Source organism: Papio anubis, unplaced genomic scaffold (genome assembly GCF_008728515.1).
Source record: "Papio anubis isolate 15944 unplaced genomic scaffold, Panubis1.0 scaffold157, whole genome shotgun sequence".
In the NCBI taxonomy this organism is placed as follows: domain Eukaryota; kingdom Metazoa; phylum Chordata; class Mammalia; order Primates; family Cercopithecidae; genus Papio; species Papio anubis.
In genome coordinates, this window is record NW_022161547.1 from 37,916 (window position 1) to 57,481 (window position 19,566).

Here is a 19,566-nt window from a genome sequence, read left to right on the forward strand (position 1 = left end):
CTGCTAGATTGTTGTCCTTCCTTTTTTTCTTCTGTAATACTTCCTGAGCATCTGCCATGTATATACAAGTTATAAATTGAATACCCAAAAAGCATTCCTCCCCAAGGAAAGCCTAGAAAGGTTATTTTCTCTCCTTTCCAATGCAGAAAGCTGTTAAATGATCCCCCAAATACAGATCTAATTGTTGGCACCATAGCTCAATGTAATAGTATTATATCTGAGACCCGCTCCATAAGGCTCATGCGAATTCATCTTAGAATTTACAATTTACACTAAGTTACATCAGGAGCAAAAATGTTTCATTCTGTGCATCATACCTGTGAACTAAAGAAACCAAACAAGAAAGCCATTACAGTCAGTTCAAATAATTGAATGGAATAAGGTCAATGTGAAATAAAGGGTGACTCAGCCTTAACCATAGTAAAATAACATAATCAATAGCAGGAGAGTGGAAAGCTAAACTTTAATCTATACTTAAATTTTCTAGTTATTTTATCTTATGTTCTGTTTTATCCACATTTCATCTGCATTCCAGAATAACTATCATCAGTTGAAAAATTATTTTTGGTTAAATTCAATCATGTAGTTAAATTCATTTAATTTAATTCAATCTTTACAGTGGTGTGGTAAGTTGTATGTTATTAAAATTGACGATGTGTAGATGCTTTAAATTAAGTAATGTGTCCATGGCCACATAATTTAGTAAGTGACAGATACAGCAGTTAAATACCTAGACTTTGGCCAGGTGTGGTAGTGTGGGCTTATAGTCCCAGCTACTCGGTTGGTTGAGACAGGTGGATCACTTGAGCCCAGGAGTTTGTGACCAGCCTGGGCAACATAGTGATACCTGTTTCCAAAAACAAAACAAAACAAAAACAAACTTTACCTTTTAATCATCACATAAAACAGGCCAATTGTTATAGGAAGCAAGAGAAAGATCTATGTTAAAACAAAAACTTCATAGGCTATTTCTCTAAGAGAAAGTTGAACACTGTAGACAAAGCCAGATGCAAGCCCCATGAGCGAAGCTCTTTTGGTCTCTGAATTTGTCTATTTTGTTTATTAATCTATTCATCAAACCTACAAAAACACCGGTTGCTTATTTAAGAAATAATTATATAATCAACAAATTTAATGTGTGTCTGCCTTTTAAAGCTTAATTAAATTTTCTATTTCCCCATGATGTCTCCCCTTGTCTTTTCTGTAACACAGTGATCTCCTCCTGAAAATACCTTTAAAACTTAATTGTCTACATACTTATAATTTTAACTATTGATTAAGTTTTTATGTATTTTATCTTGTCCCTCACTTAATTTATAAGCTTTTTTCTGATAAGTTCATTCCAGGTAAAAGCAATATTTTATACTGCTATCAGTAGACGAATGTCCTGATACAGCACATTGTACATATAAGGGCTTCATTATTATTTTAGGTCAACATGTATTCTTCTTTTCTTGCTTATTTACTAAATGATTAACCACCAAAATGGTAATTTTTCTCTCCCTGAACGCAAGTGACTTCTTAGTTTCTCAGTATTATAGAAGATTTTATAGTAGCTTTTATAATCAGCTAACAATTACTGAGCACTTATCATGGACCATAATTTCAAATATATATATTCATTTAATCCCTGCTGCAAATGGTAGTTCGAAAGTTAAGCAACTTAGCCAAGGTTGTACAGTTGTAAGCATCCAAGATCAGATTCAAACCCAGGCAAACGGGCTTCTAAATTCTTACTCTTAACTGCTCACTTCACTACCTCTCCTTTTTGTTCCCTAATCAACAAATCACATGGTAAATGGTGGCATTCACAATGTGTGAATTGAAATGCTTCACTTGTTTACCGGTTTCTGAAAAGATGAACTATTTCTCATGGATTCAGCTGAGAAGGACTCAGTCCCATGACATTATCTGATTTCAAAGACATGAAAGTGACTGAGCTGAGAGAACACAGGCAGGCCACACTTTGTCCTTGCTAACCTCTTTTAAAAAGGAAAGGATGAAATGTGGAGGGGAGGATACGAAAAAGCTACTGCTAAAAATTTTATTCAGCTTTGATCATTTGATGCTGTGACTTCTACTCTCATATGAAACATAAATTATTCACTTATATGCTAGAACAAATACCATCTGTTTTTATCATAATAGTTTTCTTCTGTGACTAATTACTAGGAAACTGAAGGATTTTTTGTGGTAATTGAGAAATGTTCTAATAATTTATATGAGTTTAGAGCAGAAGTGTTGTGCCTAGATGGAAAAAGAAATGCTTTGGTAAAGGCTAAATTTTCAAGACTTTGATATTACTAAGGGAAAACTAAGACAGAGTATCATTTTCAGCACACTTACAAGAGAAGAATAAAATTTTATCTGTTTCATTTACCTTTTATTTTCATAGACTATTTTTACCATGTTTTGCTGAGTTCAGACAGAGCAACCATGAGGCTCTCAGAGCCTTTACTTGCCCCCTCATTGGAATCCAATAAGCATAAAAAATCCAGAGTTCTCAGTGACCCCTTTTCATCAAGCAGTAGCAGAATTCTTGTCACAGATGCAGGAGAGAGATCATGGTCTACACAAGCTCACTTCTTCTCTGCAAAAGCAGGAATCAAATCCCTGGTCTCCAGCATCTGTTGCATATTCCTTACAATGACAGGCACCGAGTTTGGATTACTGATGGGGAACCTTCTTACACCTGCTGTCATGTTCTCACAAGCTGATAAATGTAAGAATAAGCAGAAGCTAATTAGGTTTTCAGATTTGCAAGTGGGTTCTCTGGTTATGGAACAGTCTCCACTAGTGTGCAAAAGGACGAACGGGAATTGCACTTTTAGCTAAATATCTCATAAAAGCACTTCCTTATTTTTCTATAGTTGAACTGAGACTTACTCAAGGTTTCTTTTTATTTATATATTTATATTTTGAAAGAATTCATATTTATACAAGTCTGCCATAGAAGAAACCTGAACTTTTAATTTATCTTTAAAGAACTTTTAACATTTCTTGTAAGGCAGGGCTACTTGGCAACACATATCCCCAGTTTTGTCTGAAAATGTCTTTATTTCTCTTGCACTTTTGAGAGATAATTTCTCTGGGTACAGAATTCTAGGTTGGTGGTTTTTTCTGTTAACACTTTAAATATTTCACTATACTCTCTCCTCCTTGCATGATTTCTGAAGAGAAGTTGGATGTAATTCTTATGTTTGTTCCTGTACAGGTAAGGCATTTCCCCCACTCCACCCCTTGCCAGCTTCTTTCAAGATATTTTCTCTATCTATGGTTTTCTAGTTTGAAAATGATATGCTTAGGGTTTGGGGGAGTTTTGGCATTTATGCTACCAAGTGTTCTCTGTACTTCTTAGATCTGTGGTTTGGTATCTGGCATTATTTTGGGAGAAATTCTCCATCATTATTTTAAATATTTTTTCTGTTAATTTCCCTCTCTTCTCCATGTGACATTCCCATTACATGTATAGTACACTTTTATAGCTGTTCCACAGGTTTTGAATATTTTTAGATATTCTTTTCTGGGTTTTTTTAGTGTTTGTTTTCTCTGCTTTTCCAGTTTTGGATGTTTCTACTGATATATATTTAAGTTAAGAAATTCTTTCCTCAGCTACGTCCAGTCTACTAACAAGTCAGCCAACGACATTCTTCATTTCTGTTGCAGTATTTTGATCTCTAGCATTTTTTTTCTTGGTTCTTTCTTACGATGTCTGTCTCTCTGTTACATTGCCCATCTGTTCTGGCATGCTCTCTACTTCATTATTAGAGCTGTTGGCATATTTGTTTCAAATTCCTGGGTCTGATAATTCCAACAACCCTGATGTGTTTTTCTGATGATTTTTCTGTCTCTTCAAATTGTATTTTCCCTTTTAATATGCCCTGTAATCTTGACAGTGAGACATGACATACTTGGTAAAAGGAACTGCTGTAAATAGGCTGTTAGTGCTATGGTGGTAAGGTGTGAGGGGAGAGGAAGGGTTCTATAGGCCCACAATTTGTTCTCAGTCTTTTAGTGAGCCTGTGTCTATGGGCTATAAACTTCTCAACTTTTCAAGTCTCTAGAAAAATCATGATTTTATCAATAAATGCATAAAAAGCATTTAACAAATTTCAGCACCCATTCATGATAAAAACTTTTGGTGAACTGGAAATAGAGTGGAATTCTTTCAACTTCGTAAATAATATGTTCAAAAATCTACAGCTAACATCATAATGATGAAAAACTGATGCTTTCCTACTAACATCAGGAACAAGGCAAAGATGGGCCTCTCTCCACTCCTTTTCAGCATCATACTGCCAGTCCTAGCTAATGCAATAAGACAAGTTAAAAAAAAAAAAAAAAAAAAAGGTATACAGATTGGGGAAAAAAGAAGCATAACTTTGTTCCCAGATGACATGTTCATGAGTAGGAAGACTCAATATCGTCAAAATGTTCATTCCTCACAATTTAATCTGTAGGTTCAATGCAATCACAATGAAAATCCCAGCAATTTTTTGTGAATATTGATAAACTCATTCTAAAGGTTATATGGAGTGGCAAAGGACCCAGAATTATGGAAAAAAAAGGTTTTATAGGAGAATAAAGTCAGATGAATGACAATACCTGATTTTCAGACTTACTGTGAAGCTACAATAATCAAGACACCATGACACTGGCAAAAGAATAAATAAATAGATCAGTAGAACAAAATAGAGAACCCAGAAATAGACCCACATAAAAGTAGTCAACTAATCTTTGACAAAGGAGCACAAGCAATACAATGGAGTAAAGACAGTTTTGTCAATAAATGGTGCCGGAATAACTGGACATTCACAGGCAAAAAAAGAAAAAGGAAACAAAATTAATCTAGACTCTAGACACAGACCTTATACTATTCACAAAAATTAACTCAAAAAGCAACCATAGATGTAAGTGTAAAATGCAAAACAAAACTCCAAGAAGGCAATGTAGGATAAAATCTAGATGACCTTGGGTTTGGCAATGATTTATACAAAGACAGGTATGTTCTCTGGAAAAAAATTATTGATAAGCTGCACTTCACTAAAATTTAACAGTTACGCTCTTATGAAATGCAATGTCAAGAAAATGGGAGACAAAACACAGACTGGGCGAAAATATTTGCAAAACACATATTTGATCAAGAACTGTTATGCAAAACATCTTAAAATTCAACAATAAGAAAACAGTCTGACCAAGAAAAATGGATAAAAGACTTTAACACATATTTCAGCAAAGAAAATACGTAAATGGCAAATAAGCATATGAAAATTTGTTCTTTATCATATGGCATCAGGGAAATGAAAATTAAAACAACAATGAGATACCACGATACACCTATTTGAATGGCCAACATCCAGACCTCTGACAAAACAAATGCTAACAAGGATATAAACAAAAAAGAACTCTCATTCATTGTTGGTGGGAATGCAAAATGGTACAGCCACTTTGAGCATAGTTTGGTAACTTTAAAAAATATATATTCTTTCCATATGATCCAGCAGTTTTCCTCACTGGTATTTATCCAAGTAGTGGAAAACACATGTCTACACCAAAACCTCCAAAGGGATACTTATGACAGCTTTATTCATAATTACCAAAACTTTGAAGCAACCAAAATGCCCTTCAGAAGATGAATGGATAAATAAACTATGGTGTATCCAGAAAAGAGAATATTATTCAATACTAAAAAAATAAGCTGTCAAGACATAAAAGAAACAGAGAAACCTTAAATGCATGTTACTAAGTGAAAGAAGTCAGTGTGAAAAGTCTACATACTTTATGATGCCAAGTATATGACATTCTGGAAAAGGCAAAATCATGGAAACACTAAAAGATCAGAGGTGGCCAGGGGTTACATAGGGAAATGAATGAATACCAGAGCACAAAGGACTTTTAGGACAGCGAAATTACTCTGTCTGATACTACAATGATAGATGTATGGCATTACACATTTGTCCAAATCTATATATTATGCTACACTAAGCATGAACCCTAATGTAAACTATGAACTTTGAGTGACTATGATGTGTCAGTGTAAGTGCATCAGTTGTAACAAATGCACCACTGTGGTGGTGGATGTTGATAATGGGAGAGGACATATACCCGGGAAGGGATAGAGGGCATGTGGTAAATCTCTGTACCCTTCTCTAGATCTTGCTGTAAACTAAAACTGCTCTTAAAAAATAAATAATTTTTCAAAGGGTGAGGGTTTGCCAATATATAATAGTTGGAACAATGGTAGATGTGGGAAATAATGACAATAAATGGTAAAAAAAAAAAAAGGGGGGGTCAATATGAATATGAATGGCAATATATCAAAAAATGTAAATAGCTTTTAAATATATTAAATGAAGCTCCATCTCATTCATAAGTAAATGAAATATTCTTTAAATGAAATTCTAACTGATTAGTCAATGTCAAAAAGTTTAGTAATACGTAAGGTTTAAGGAAAATAGGTATTCTGCCAAATCACCACTACGGATAGTATAAATTAGTGAAACTTATCTAGAAGACAATTGGGTTGAAACACATAGACTACTACGAGAACATTTCATAAACAATATTTTATATTTCTTATATTAAATAATTGACTATGATATTTTAACATTGTAATTTTATTCTGCTTTCTTGTGTTATTATGTTCTGCACTTCAATTAATGAAATATTAAATTCCAATTTTCTTCTGGGTTTGGGAAGTGATCATCGCTTGTTAAACAGATAGTGGTGGAGAGCATAGGTGGTCTATTAATTATACATTTTCTCACTTTCTTCTCCTCTTTTCATACCCACTTTTCAAATACCCTCAAAGTAGAAACACATACACAAAGCATTGTCTTCACCAATTATTCAAAGGTCATTGGTACTTTTGATTTCTAAACCTTTTAACCAAGGCTTAACACACACTGGGTATTCCTTGTAGTCTTCTTTCACTAGGCCCATGATTCTTCTTTATCTGGTCTTCTATGCAAGTTTTCACTTCTCCATACGCTCTTGCCTTCTAAAATTTTATTGATATCACTGTCTGCTGTCACCTCCTTTTCTATTCTTTTTGTAGTCTTATGCCCTTTTCAATTTCTTTACTGTGTCTTTAATAGGATTTCACAGGGATACAAATATAAATCTGTATGCTTAATCTTCCATCGGCACTGCAAAACTAACTCACTTAAGGACTCGTTGTTAGAAAGCCTATTGATCAATGTAACAAGTAAAGAATACTTATGATTTACAAATGAGTCATTTCTTCAATAATGCTTTTGATCCTTCCCTTTCTTTTTGGAACATGAGACTTTGTCTACCATCTGGTTTACCAGAAAAGAAACCTTCCTCTTTCTGACAATTGTTGCTTTCCTCTCTGCATTGTTTTGTTACATGTGGCATTCTGTCCCTCCTCCTTTCTTCTCTTCCCTTCTTTCTCTATTAGGAATCCTGCATAGACATTTGAACTGAACTGAGGAGCTGTAGCTCTCCCATCATCTGTCCTGCTGTACTCTGTTAGGGAGACATTATAGAGATGCCACCTTCTCTGGCACATTTGGCTGTGTAAAAATGTAATAGAACACATCTACCTCCAATATCTGCCAGAGTGACCTGGAACAAGAGGTGGAGGTTGAACTTTGTCTGCAAGGATGAGCACAGGGACCACTTCATTGTTTCTGTGGTTTAACCTTGAAATTACTTTGGCACTGGATGAGGAACTACTTGGTGTCAATGTCTGTTTCTAATTTCACTAACCAAAAGCTGGGTTTGGGGATGTCCATTTCTTGTTTTTCTCCTCTAGCCATGCGTATGATTACTGCATTAATCAGAGAAACTGAGGCACAAACAACCACAGACTGTGCTGGAACCAGAGTGGATCACAGTGGCTGACACTCAGCACCCGGGCCCCTCGTGCTGCTCAGAGTTTGTGCTCAGCTCCCCTTGCAGTCCCTGTCACTGTGTCACTCAGAGCACAGAAGTACACAGCTGAATCTGACTCTTGAACTGAGTCTTTCTTCAAGTGGAAAGAAGTGGTTTCTTTACGGTATGTGGCTTCAAAACCTTTGTTGCTTCCCTTCTCATCAGTCTTCGTGGCTTTCAGGAGGAGCTGTGGACCTTCTCCAGGATATTGGACATACCAGAAAAGGGAAGGATATCCTGTGGCTGTGTACGTGCAGTTTATAGTCAGGAAGGCCCTTTCTGAGAGAGTCACTGGCCCTTCCATCTGGGTCACTGAATCTCCACGCGTTCTTCCTAGGGAAAAAAAAAGAGAGAGAGACATAGAGAGATATGTTTAGTCTTGAGCATAATGCTCTTAGGTCAAATTGTGGTTAAAGATTTTTTTTGGCTTGATAGAAGACAGTCCAAATTTTAAAAGGCATCTTACTTACCAAGCAGTAAGAGTATCACAGATACTAAGCCTGGAGAACAGTTCATCTTTAGTGTGTTACCCAAATAATGATCTTGATCCTTAACATGAAGAAATCACAGTGAAACCTACAGCAACGGCAGGAAATGAGCTTGTGTTAGGCAGCCACTCCCTCTGGTGGACAGGCGCTGAACTGGGATGAATGTTTTCCTGGACTCCTTCCAAAAGTCCGAAATAGGTCCTCAACCCTGACCTCATTTATAAGGCCCATGCCAGTCTCAGGTGGTCCTTGTAAATATGAAGGGCAGATGTTATCATCTCTATGGTCTATTTTATCAATTTTGTTCTTTGGACACTATCTGACATAAAAGATCTTTAGTAGAGCATCCTAGGGTATTTCTGTAGGTGAGATTTCCATTTTCTTGGATATTTTAATACAGGCCAATACTTTCATGTATCCATTGCAGGCCAGTGGTATAACTCAATGGGATGTCAGACAAGGGTTTTGAGTTGAAATCAGACAGAGTGTTAAGAAGTCTTGCTGTTACTGAGTCTACGTTTTTCAGCGCTGTATCCTAACATGTAGAGCAGTGACTGACATTTACTGATAAGATATGACCTCAGATTAATAGCTTATTCCCTCACAATTTCAATGACTCCAAGATAAATTGCTTGCTTATAACAGGCAGGCAACAAGTGTTAACACTATACTCATGGAGATCTGGCCTCAAGGACGCTTTCTACTGTGGTCATATGCAACATTTTGTTGCCAAAGTTTAATCAAATAATTTCCTCTGGTGATGTACGGAACCCACGTGTAGATTTGCATCAATAGACTGAAGCATGAGTTAGAACTTTCCTCTTCTCTTGCTTTACAAATTGATAAAGACACATCAGCTAATAATCGAGGTTCTAAAATCTGGTTGTGTGAGAAATGAATTAACTTGTGAGTCATTTAAAATTACAGATGTTGGAACAAAACCACTAACTTTAGGAATCACAATTTCCAAGATTTCAAACCACAATTTCCAAGATTCAAAGGGTTTCATTTTTTAAAAACTTCCCTGGTGGTTTCGTTGTTGCCTGCCTGATAGTTGTTTACAAGATTTTGTTTGTGAACACTGTCCTATACCAAGATGGCTATCAACTATCAGAGATAACACTCTGAGGTCGTCACAAAAGAAGTCCCCATGATTACACAGATTGTTAAAGCTGGTCTTTTCCTATGAAGTATCTGCAGCAAAAACAAACACTTCATTATGCTTCCTTCCTATGAGTTTTCATTTTATAACGTAACAAAAGAAAACAAAAACCTTTTCTGGTAAGATGGCAGATTAACGCAGCTGAAATATGCCTCTTACATGAGAGAAACTAAAATATCAAGAAAGATTTGTTCAAGTGCAATGGATTACTCAGTTTGTGTTTTGTCTCCCATTTTCTTGACATCGCATTTCATAAGAGTGTAACTTTTAAATTTTAGTGAAGTGCAGCTTATCAGTAATAAAAAAGGTACCAATTAAAAAGCCCCATACCTGATGGATTCACAGCCAAATTCTACCAGACGTACAAAGAACTGATGCCAATCATGCTGAAACTTTTCCAAAAAATCAAGGAGAAATTCTTCCCTAAATGGTTCTACAAATTCAGTATTATCCTGATACCAAAATCTGGTAAAGACACAATGATAAAAGAAAACCAAAGGTCAAATCGCTGATGCACATAGACACAAAAATTATCAACAAGAACTAGCATCCTGAATCCAGCAGCACATCAAAAAGCTCATCTTCATTCCTGGGATCAAGTAGGCTTCATTCCTGGGATCCAAGGTTGTTTCAACATACACAAATCAATAAATGTGATTCACCACACAAGCAGAATTAAAACCAAAACTCATGTGATCATCTTAATAGATACAGAAAAAGCGTTCTATAAAATCCAATAATTCTTCATGATAAAAACCCTCAACAAACTAAGTATTGAAGGAATATACCTCAAAATAATAAGAGTGACCTATGACAAACCCATAGCCAACATCATGCTTAATGGGCAAAAGCTGGAAGCATTCACGTTGAGAACGGGAACAAGACAAGAATGCCTACTCTCAGTAATCCCATTCAACATAGTACTAGAAGTCCTACCCAGAGCAAGCAGGCAAAAGAAAGAAGTGAAAGGCCTCCAAATAGGAAAAGAAGTTACATTATCTCTTTTCACTAACAATATAATTCTATACCTAGAAAACACCGAAGACTCCACCAAAAGTCTCCAGAACTAATAAATGACTTCAGGGAAGTTTCAAGATACAAAGTCAACATTAAAAAACTGGGAGCATTTCTATAAACCAATAGTGATCATACTGAGAGCTACTTCAAGAATGCAATCCAATTTACAATAGCCACATGCCCCAAAATACCTCAGAATACAGCTAACCAATGAGGTGAAAGATTTATACAAGAAGAACTATAAAACGCAGCTGAAAGAAATCATAGAGCACACAAACAAATGGATAAACATTCCGTGCTTATGGATTGAAAGAATCAATGTCATCAAAATGTCCAAATTGCCCAAAGCAATCTACAAATTCAACACTATTCCTATCAAATTGTCAATGTCATTTTTCACAGAATTAGCAGAAACATTCTAAAATTCATCTGGAACAAAAAAAGAGCCTGAATAGCCAAAGCAATCCTTAACAAAAAGAAATAACAAAACTAGAGACATCACAGTACCCAACTTCAAATTGTAGTACAAGGCTAGGTAACTAAAACTTGGCCTTAGTAATGGTACAGAAACGAACACAAAGACCCATGGAACAGAATAGAGAACCGAGAAATAAAGCCATACACCTATGATCATCTGATCTTTGACAAAGCCAACAGAAATAGGCAATGGCGAAAGGACTTATTCAACAAATGGTGCTGGGATAACTGCCTAGACATATGCAGATGAATAAAACTGGACCTCTATCTGTCACCACATACAAAAATTAATTCAAGAGAGATTGAAGGCTTAAATGTAACACCTCATAGAAATCCTAGAAGAAAACCTAAGAAACACATTTCTGGATATCAGCCTAGGCAAACAATTTTTGGCTAAATTCTCAAAAGCAATTGCAACAAAAACAAAAATTGGCAAGCGGGACTTATTTAATCTAAAAGTCTTCCGCACAGCAAAAGAAACTATCAACATAGTTAGAAGACAACTTATAAAATGGGAGAAATTATTTGCAAACTATATATCCTACAGAGGACTAGTATCCAGAATCTATAGTGAACTTTAACAAATCAACAGGAAATGAACAAATAACTCCATTAAACAGTGGGCAAAGAATTTGAACAGACACCTCTCAGCAGAAGACATACAAGTGGCCGACAAACATGTTAAAAATTCTTTCATATCACTAATCATCAAAAAAATGCAAATCGAAATCACAATGTGATACCATCTCATACCAGTCAGAATAGCTATTATTAAAATTCAAAAAATAACAGGTGCTGGCGAGTTTGCAGGAAAAATGGAATACTTATACACTGTTGGTGAGAATGCAAATTAGTTGAGCCCCTGTGGAAAGCAGTGTGGAGATTTCTCAGAAAACAAATAAAAACATTTATGGTTCAAGTCAGCGATCCCATACCTGGCTATATATCCAAAGGAATATAAATCATTCTACCAAAAAGACACATGCACTCATACGTTTATCACAGCACTATTTACAATAGCAAAGACATGGAAACAACCTAGGTGCCCATCAATTGTGGATAGACTATGGAAAATGTGGTACATATACACCATGGGATACTATGCAGCCATAAAATGAATGAAATTATATCCTTTGCAGAAACGTGTATGCAGCTAGAGGTCATTATCTTAAGCAAATTAGTGCAGAAACAAAAAACAAAATATCATATGTTCTCATTATAAGTGGAAGCCAGACTGTGGGTACACACAGACATAAACATGGGAATAACAGACATTGTGGACTCCAAAAGGAGGGAGAGAAGGAGAGGGAAGGGCTGAAAAACGTCCTATTGGGTACTATGTTCACTATCTAGGTGACTTCCTGTTGTGTACTATGTTCACTATCTGGGTGACCGACTAGAAGCCCAAACCCAGCATTACTCAATATACCCTTGTTACAAACCTCCACCTGTAAATCTAAAAATAAAATGAAAAAGGAAAGAAAAAACCTTCAGAAGTGTTAACAGAATAAAATTTAGGAGAAGGACCTAACTTTCTGCAAGGACCTGTAAACATTTATACGTAGACACATAGCTAAGAACAGACACTTAGTTCATTCTGTTTCCTGGAGTTCTCTCTCCCCAGATTCAGATAAAGAATGCATCCAGAGTCAGCATATGAATAGTTTCTCAGATACAGACTTGAATAAGAAATTCAGGCCCAGATATTGTTTGGGTTTGCAAATCTCTTCTCCTTCTTCTTCTCCTCCAGCTTCCCAATCACTTTGTCAGAAACAAGCCTAGAACTATGTTGAAAATGAATTCTGAAAAATCAGCTACAAATTTCTATTCTGATATACAAAGGGGAATGCAAAATAAGCTGGAATGATGCTGGGTTGAAAATAAACAGTAGAGCACATGGGTGAAAACTGTTATCTAGACTTAAGAAAAATAGTTTAAACCCAGTGAGAACAGTTTGCATTTTGGACCATATCAGAAGACTTCTGTGATGTTGAAGACATGTACTTTTAAATTTGGATTTTTTAATGGTTTTATTGATGTATAATTTACATAAAAATTAACTGCACCAAAGTAAAGTGAACATTTTTATAAGATTTGACATACATATGGACTTATGATGCTATTATCACAATCAACATGATGAATATTTACATCACCCCAAAAGTTTCTCATGTTTCTTTGTACTTTTTCTCTTAACCTTCCTATCTCCCATGCCCATTTCCAAGCAATTCTCTGTCACTATATATTAGTTTGTGTATTTTATAATTTATAAAAATTAAATTATATGCACTTTTTTTGGTTTATCTTCTTTCACTTAGCATAATTATTTTGAGATTCTTCCATGGTGTCATTTGAATCAATGGTTTATTTCTTTTTATTGCTGAGTAGTACTATTACATTATATAGATATAAAACAATGTGTTTGTTATTTATCTGTTGATGTACATTTCAGTTAGGCCCAGTTTGAGGCTGTTACAAATAAAGTTGTTACAAATATGTGTATTCAAAATTTTGTATAGGCATATTCTGTCTTTTCTCCAAATAACTTGGAGTAGAATGGCTGCATCAGATATCAGGTGTATATTTGACTTATTTAAAACCTGCCTGATTATTTTCCAAAGTAATTATATTACTTTGTATTTCCACCAGTAGTACCTGAGAGTTCCAGTTGCTCCACATCCTTGTCAACCCCACTGTAATAGGTATGTAGTAGTACTTAACTGTGACTTTAATTTGCATATCCCTAATGACTAATGATGCTAAGCATGTTTTCATATGCCTATTTGCCGTTCATGTAGTTTCTTTGCTGAAGTGTTTGTTCAAGTCTTTTGCCCATTTTATTCACTTTTCTATTTTTTTGTTGTTGTTGTTAATGGATTCTGTGGGCTCTTTGCATAACTCAAATAAATGACTTTATCAGATACCCAATTTGCAAGTATTTTTCCAGTCTATAGCTCATCTATTAATTCTATTGACAGAGTTGTTTCCAGAGGCAGTTTTAAATTTTTATGAAAACCAATTTATCAGTTTATCAACTTTTTGTTTTTTATGGGTCATGTTTTGCTATCATATCTAAGAAATGTTTGCATAGGCCAAGGTCACAAAAATTTCCTCCTATTTTCTTCTAGAAGTGTTATGATTTGGGGTTTTACATGTATGTTTATGATCACTTTAAGTAACTTTTTGTATATGGTATGAGAGTGTCAAAGTTTATTATTTTGCATACAGATATTCAATTATTTAAGCACTATTTGTTGAAAAGACTATCCTTTCCAAATTGAATTGCCTTTGTACCTTTGTCAAAAAGTAGTTGTTCATGTATATATGGGTCTATTCCTGGGCTCTATTCTCTTCTATTAATCTGTTAGTCTATCTGTACACAAATGCCACATTGTCTTGATTACTGTGGAAAACGGCTTGCAGTAAGATAGTATTATCCCTCCAAATTTTTTCTTTTCCAATGTTGTTTTGGCTATTCTAGGTGCCTTATATTTCTGAATAAATTTTATAATGAGGTTGCTAATTTTAAACAAAAAAATGACAAACTTTTATTGTGGTTATATTGAATCTATAGAATAATTGAAACAGAACTGACATTTTAACAATATTGAGTCTATCAATCTATGAACATAGTTTATCTCTCCATTCTTTAGGTCTTAATTTCTCTCCTGAGGTTTTGTGGATTTAAGTTACCAGGTCTTCTAAACTTTATAAGATTAATCTGTAAGCATTTAATATTTTTGATGCTATTGTAAATGGTATTGTGTTTTTAATTTTAATTTCTGATTGTCCCATGTGAAAATATATAAATACAATTAATTTTTGCAAATTGATCATTTATCCTGCAACCTTTAAAATCTTACTTATTTGTTCTGGTAGATTTTCTGTAGATTCTCTGGATTTTCTACTTAGACAATTATGTTATCTGCAAATAAAGCTTGATTTATTTCTTCCTTGCCAAACTGTATGCCTGTTGTTTCCGTCTCTTGCCTTATTGCACTGGATAGACATTCTAGTACAATATTAAAGAAAAACAGTGAGAGCAATAACTTTTCTCTTATGTCTGATCTTAGGGAGAAAGAAGCCTTTAGTTTTTCACCAAGTATGACACTTGACATAGGTTTTTGTAAGGTTCCTTTATAAAGTTGAGAAAGTTCCTTTTAATTTCGCATTTAGAGAGAGTTTTTAATCAGGAGTGGATGCTGGATTTTGTCACATGCCTTTTCTGGGTCTATTGAGAATATCCTCATTATTAGATCATCTGCTACTTGTTAATCTTCTTTGATACATTATTGATGAATTCTCACAACAAATACTAAAGAAGCTATCACTATCACATTTTACAAAAAATGAAGCACAGCACACAAGGATTCAGCAAGTACATGGCAAAGTTAATAGTTTTGAACATAAACCTCATTAATAGCAAAACATGTGTTCCCTATTTTTTCCAGTATAAATTGCTTTCAGAGAAATTTGAGAGGGAAGGTAGAAGACACCAAATGACTTTTTCCCAAGCCCTTGAAATATTTTAAGACAGCAAGTTAATAGGTGCTCCATTTATCCAAATGAATTTTTTTTAATAACTAAATAATTTCAGGTCTGATTATTTGACTAAAAGAGGAAAGAAAACATATTTTAGGCCGGGAGCGGTGGCTCAAGCCTGTAATCCCAGCACTTTGGGAGGCCGAGACGGGCGTATCACGAGGTCAGGAGATCGAGACCATCCTGGCTAAGACAGTGAAACCCCGTCTCTACTAAAAAAAACTAGCCGGGCGAGGTGGCAGGCGCCTGTAGTCCCAGCTACTCGGGAGGCTGAGGCAGGAAAATGGCGTGAGCCCGGGAGACGGAACTTGCAGTGAGCCGAGATCCGGTCACTGCACTCCAGCCTGGGCAACAGAGCGAGACTCCGTTCCAAAAAAAAAAAAAGAAAAGAAAATATATTTTAAAGGATGAACAAACTGCAGTTTAGGAGCTGACCACCAGGTAGTGGCATAAGCATTCTTTTCAGACCAATTATTAAACACCTGATGAGCAACGCATGGTAGCAAGGCTGAAAAGGTTTCTAAACTTCTGTGAACCACCAGAGTACTGGAACTTTATTCATGGCCGGTGATCACTCTCTTTCTCTTCCTGGAAACTTGCTTGTGATAAAGGAGTCTAAAGCATAGTTGTTCAAATTAACCAGTATGAAAATTTCTCACATACAGGATCATAGCTTAATTCTTTCTAATGACTAACATTATTAAAAGCATGGGTTAGTCTGTGCACAGTCAGTCATCATTATGAAGCATTATTTCACAAGATTATGCAAGGTTTAAGGACATAAATGAGAATAATTTTCAAGAATATTCCAAAAATCTGAACTCTATACAATCCATCAACTTGAACAATACTTACTGGTCCAGCAATTTCTAGAATAAAACTTGGTACAGTTCACAATAAAAGAAAAATACAAAAACAATAATATGGAAGTCAAAACTTTGTCATAAATATGGTTGAATAAATTCATCATTTTCCCCTTGTCTTCATAGAAATAATCTAAATGCAAGCAGAAATTTAAGAACAATAACACTATATCTATAATTAGGGTCAAATTAAGAGAGAGAACCCAAATATTTTTAAAAGCCAACAAAATTAAATGAGCCTGCACAAATGCACATATACATACAGGTACAGTGAATCATCCTAGATCCAAATGAAACAATCCACTAAACCAGGTATTAGAACATCTTTGGCCTTCTTAAAGTTTGTTAAGATCAAGCATTATATTAACAGATTTTCAAGTATTAAATAACCTTTACATTCCCAAAATAAATTCAACTTAATTATGTTGTATTTTTTGTGCATGTATTTGTCCCTTCTCACTTTCTTTTTCTGGATCATGTTAGTATTCTAATTGTTTTCAAAATATCATGTTGTGGTTTTATCATTGATTTTATTATTTTCCTTTGAGCCATTAATTTCTTGCTTTTATTTTTAATTCCTTCAATCTACTCTCAACCATTTTGTTTTACTGTTTATTTTATAACTCCTGGAGTTGTATATTGAATTGGCTTACTTTTATTTTTCATTGTTTACTGAAAATTCATCAATTGGAGTCAAATGACTTAAGTTTAAGCGTTGAATCTTTACTTACTAGATCTATGGACTGAGGTAAAACTTTCTGCTTCTGTATCTCTCTACTATGGAGAGTGCACATTATTTTCTCCTGGTTTAGTATTTTCAATTACTAACTAAACATTGCTTTAAAAACATGTATCCAACTACAAATTCTTCATCTCGTTCATCACATCATCATGTGTTAGAATATTTATTCTTAGAAGGACATCATTCTTTGACTTCTCAACATTTAAACTAAATTTTGAAGGGCCTGATGTATTAAAGATTAAAATGATTATGTTATGAAGTTCATACTTCTATGTATGCTTGAAGTTTTGCAGCCTACATGAGTTATCCTGAGAGACACGAGACTAATGTCCCATTCTCCACTTTACTGTCACAATATCTGAAATTCCACCATTAAAGATGCTTGTAGTTCGAACTAACAAATGAATTTAGCAAACTTGAAGGATACAGAACAGCACACAAAACTCAATTGCATTTCTATACACTAACAATGAACACTTTCGAAATTAAGAAAATAATTCCATTTGCAATAGCATCAAAAAGAATAAAATATTTAGGAATAAACTTCAATAACGATGCTAAGACTTGTACAATGAAAACTAAAATGCTCCTGAAATAAATTAAATAAGGCACACATAAGTTGAAAGACATTTCATATTTATGGATTGGAGAATTTAATATCATTAAAATGTTGATGCTACCCAAAGCAATCTACAGATTCAATTCAGTCCCTATCAAAAGCCCAATAGTGTTTTGCAGTAATAGAAAAATCCATTCAAAAGTTCATATGACATCTTGAGAAACCCCAAATAGCGAAAATAATCTTGAAAAAGAAGAACAAGTTTGGAAGGTCTCACACTTCCTGATTTCAAAGCTGACTACAATGCTACAGTAATATAGCAAAAGCTGTGTGGTGCTTGCATAATGACAGTCATATAGACCAATGAAATACAACTGACAGCCCAAAATTAACCTTTGCATTTATGACCAAATTATTTTAGAAAAGGGTCCTAAGACTGTTGAAGGATGAAAGGAAAGCCTTTTCAACAGTGTTGGGAAAAACTGGATATCCACATGCAAAAGAGTGAAACTACATCTTATCTTACAGGGAAAAGCTTCATGATTTAGATTTGGCAATAATTTCTTTTTCTTTTTTTCTTTTATTTTTTTTCAGCCTTCAGAAAGCATGAAGTTGGCAATAATTTATTGGCTCTGATACCAAAAGTGTAGGATGCAAAAGAAAACTTAGATAAATTTGACTACATCAAAATTAAAAACTACTGTGCATCAAAGTGCACAGTTAATGGAGTGACAGAGTGAATAAACAACCATGGAATGGAAAAAAAAAATATCAGATCATATATCTGACAAAAGGTCAATATCCAGAATACATAAAGAACTCTTACAAATCAGTAGAAAAAAAGACAACCCAGGCCAGGCACGGTGGCTTACACCTGTAATCCCAGGAATTTGGAGGCTGAGGTAGGTGAATTGCTTTTTCTCAGGAGTTCGAAACCAGCCTGGGCAACATGGCAAAACACTCTCTCGAAAGAAAGAAAGAGAGAAAGAAAGAGGAAAGGAAGAAAGGAAAGAAAGAGAGAGAGAGAGAAAGAAAAGAAAGAAAGAAAAAAAGAAGAAAGAAAGAAAGCCCAATTAAAAATGGATAAAGGAGTTATACAGGAATTTTTCCAAGGAAGATATACAATTGACCAATAAGCACAGGAAAAGATACTCATCATCACGAATTATTAGGGAAATGCAAATAAAAACCATAATGACATACTACTTCATGCCCATTAGTATGGCTACTATTAATATCAAAAATAATGATAACAAAAGAAGTGTTGATGAAATGTGGAGAAATCAAAACACGTTTGTCTTGGTAAAAACGTAAAATGGTACAGCAGCCACTGTGGAAACCAGTTTGGCAGTTCTTTAAAAAATTAAAAATAGAATTATTATGTGATTCAGCAATTGCACTTCTCGGTATATCCCCTCCAAAATTGGAAGAAATGGGGGATATACCCCAAATATTGAGATATTTGCATACTCATGTTGACAGCAGCTTATTCATAATAGCCAAAAGATAGAAACAGCTCAAATTTCCATTGACAGATAAATAGATTAACAAAATAGGGTATGTACACACAATTGAATAATATGCAGCCTTACAAAGGAAGGAAATTCTGAAAACCTGCTTCATGCTATCACATGAATAAACTTTGAGGACATTATGCTAAATGAAATAAGTCAGTTACAAAAAAACATTGTATGATTCCAGTTATACAAAGTACCTAGAGTAGTCAAACTTATAAAGACAGAAAGTAGGGATGGTTCCTAGGGATTAGGTGGAGAAGAGAATAGAGAGCTATTGTTTAGTAGGCACAGAGTTTCAGG

The 19,566-nt window shown here is 34.7% G+C and overlaps 1 gene segment (V, D, J or C); it reads right to left on the reverse strand.

Annotated features, from left to right (window-relative positions):
* Window positions 1-6,301: 6,301 nt before the first annotated feature.
* LOC101009096 lies at window positions 6,302-10,159 on the reverse strand. The segment is given in 3 exon segments: window positions 6,302-8,232; window positions 8,370-8,475; window positions 9,880-10,159. Coding segments are annotated over 2 exon segments (381 nt in total).
* Between the last annotated feature and the right edge of the window lie 9,407 nt (window positions 10,160-19,566).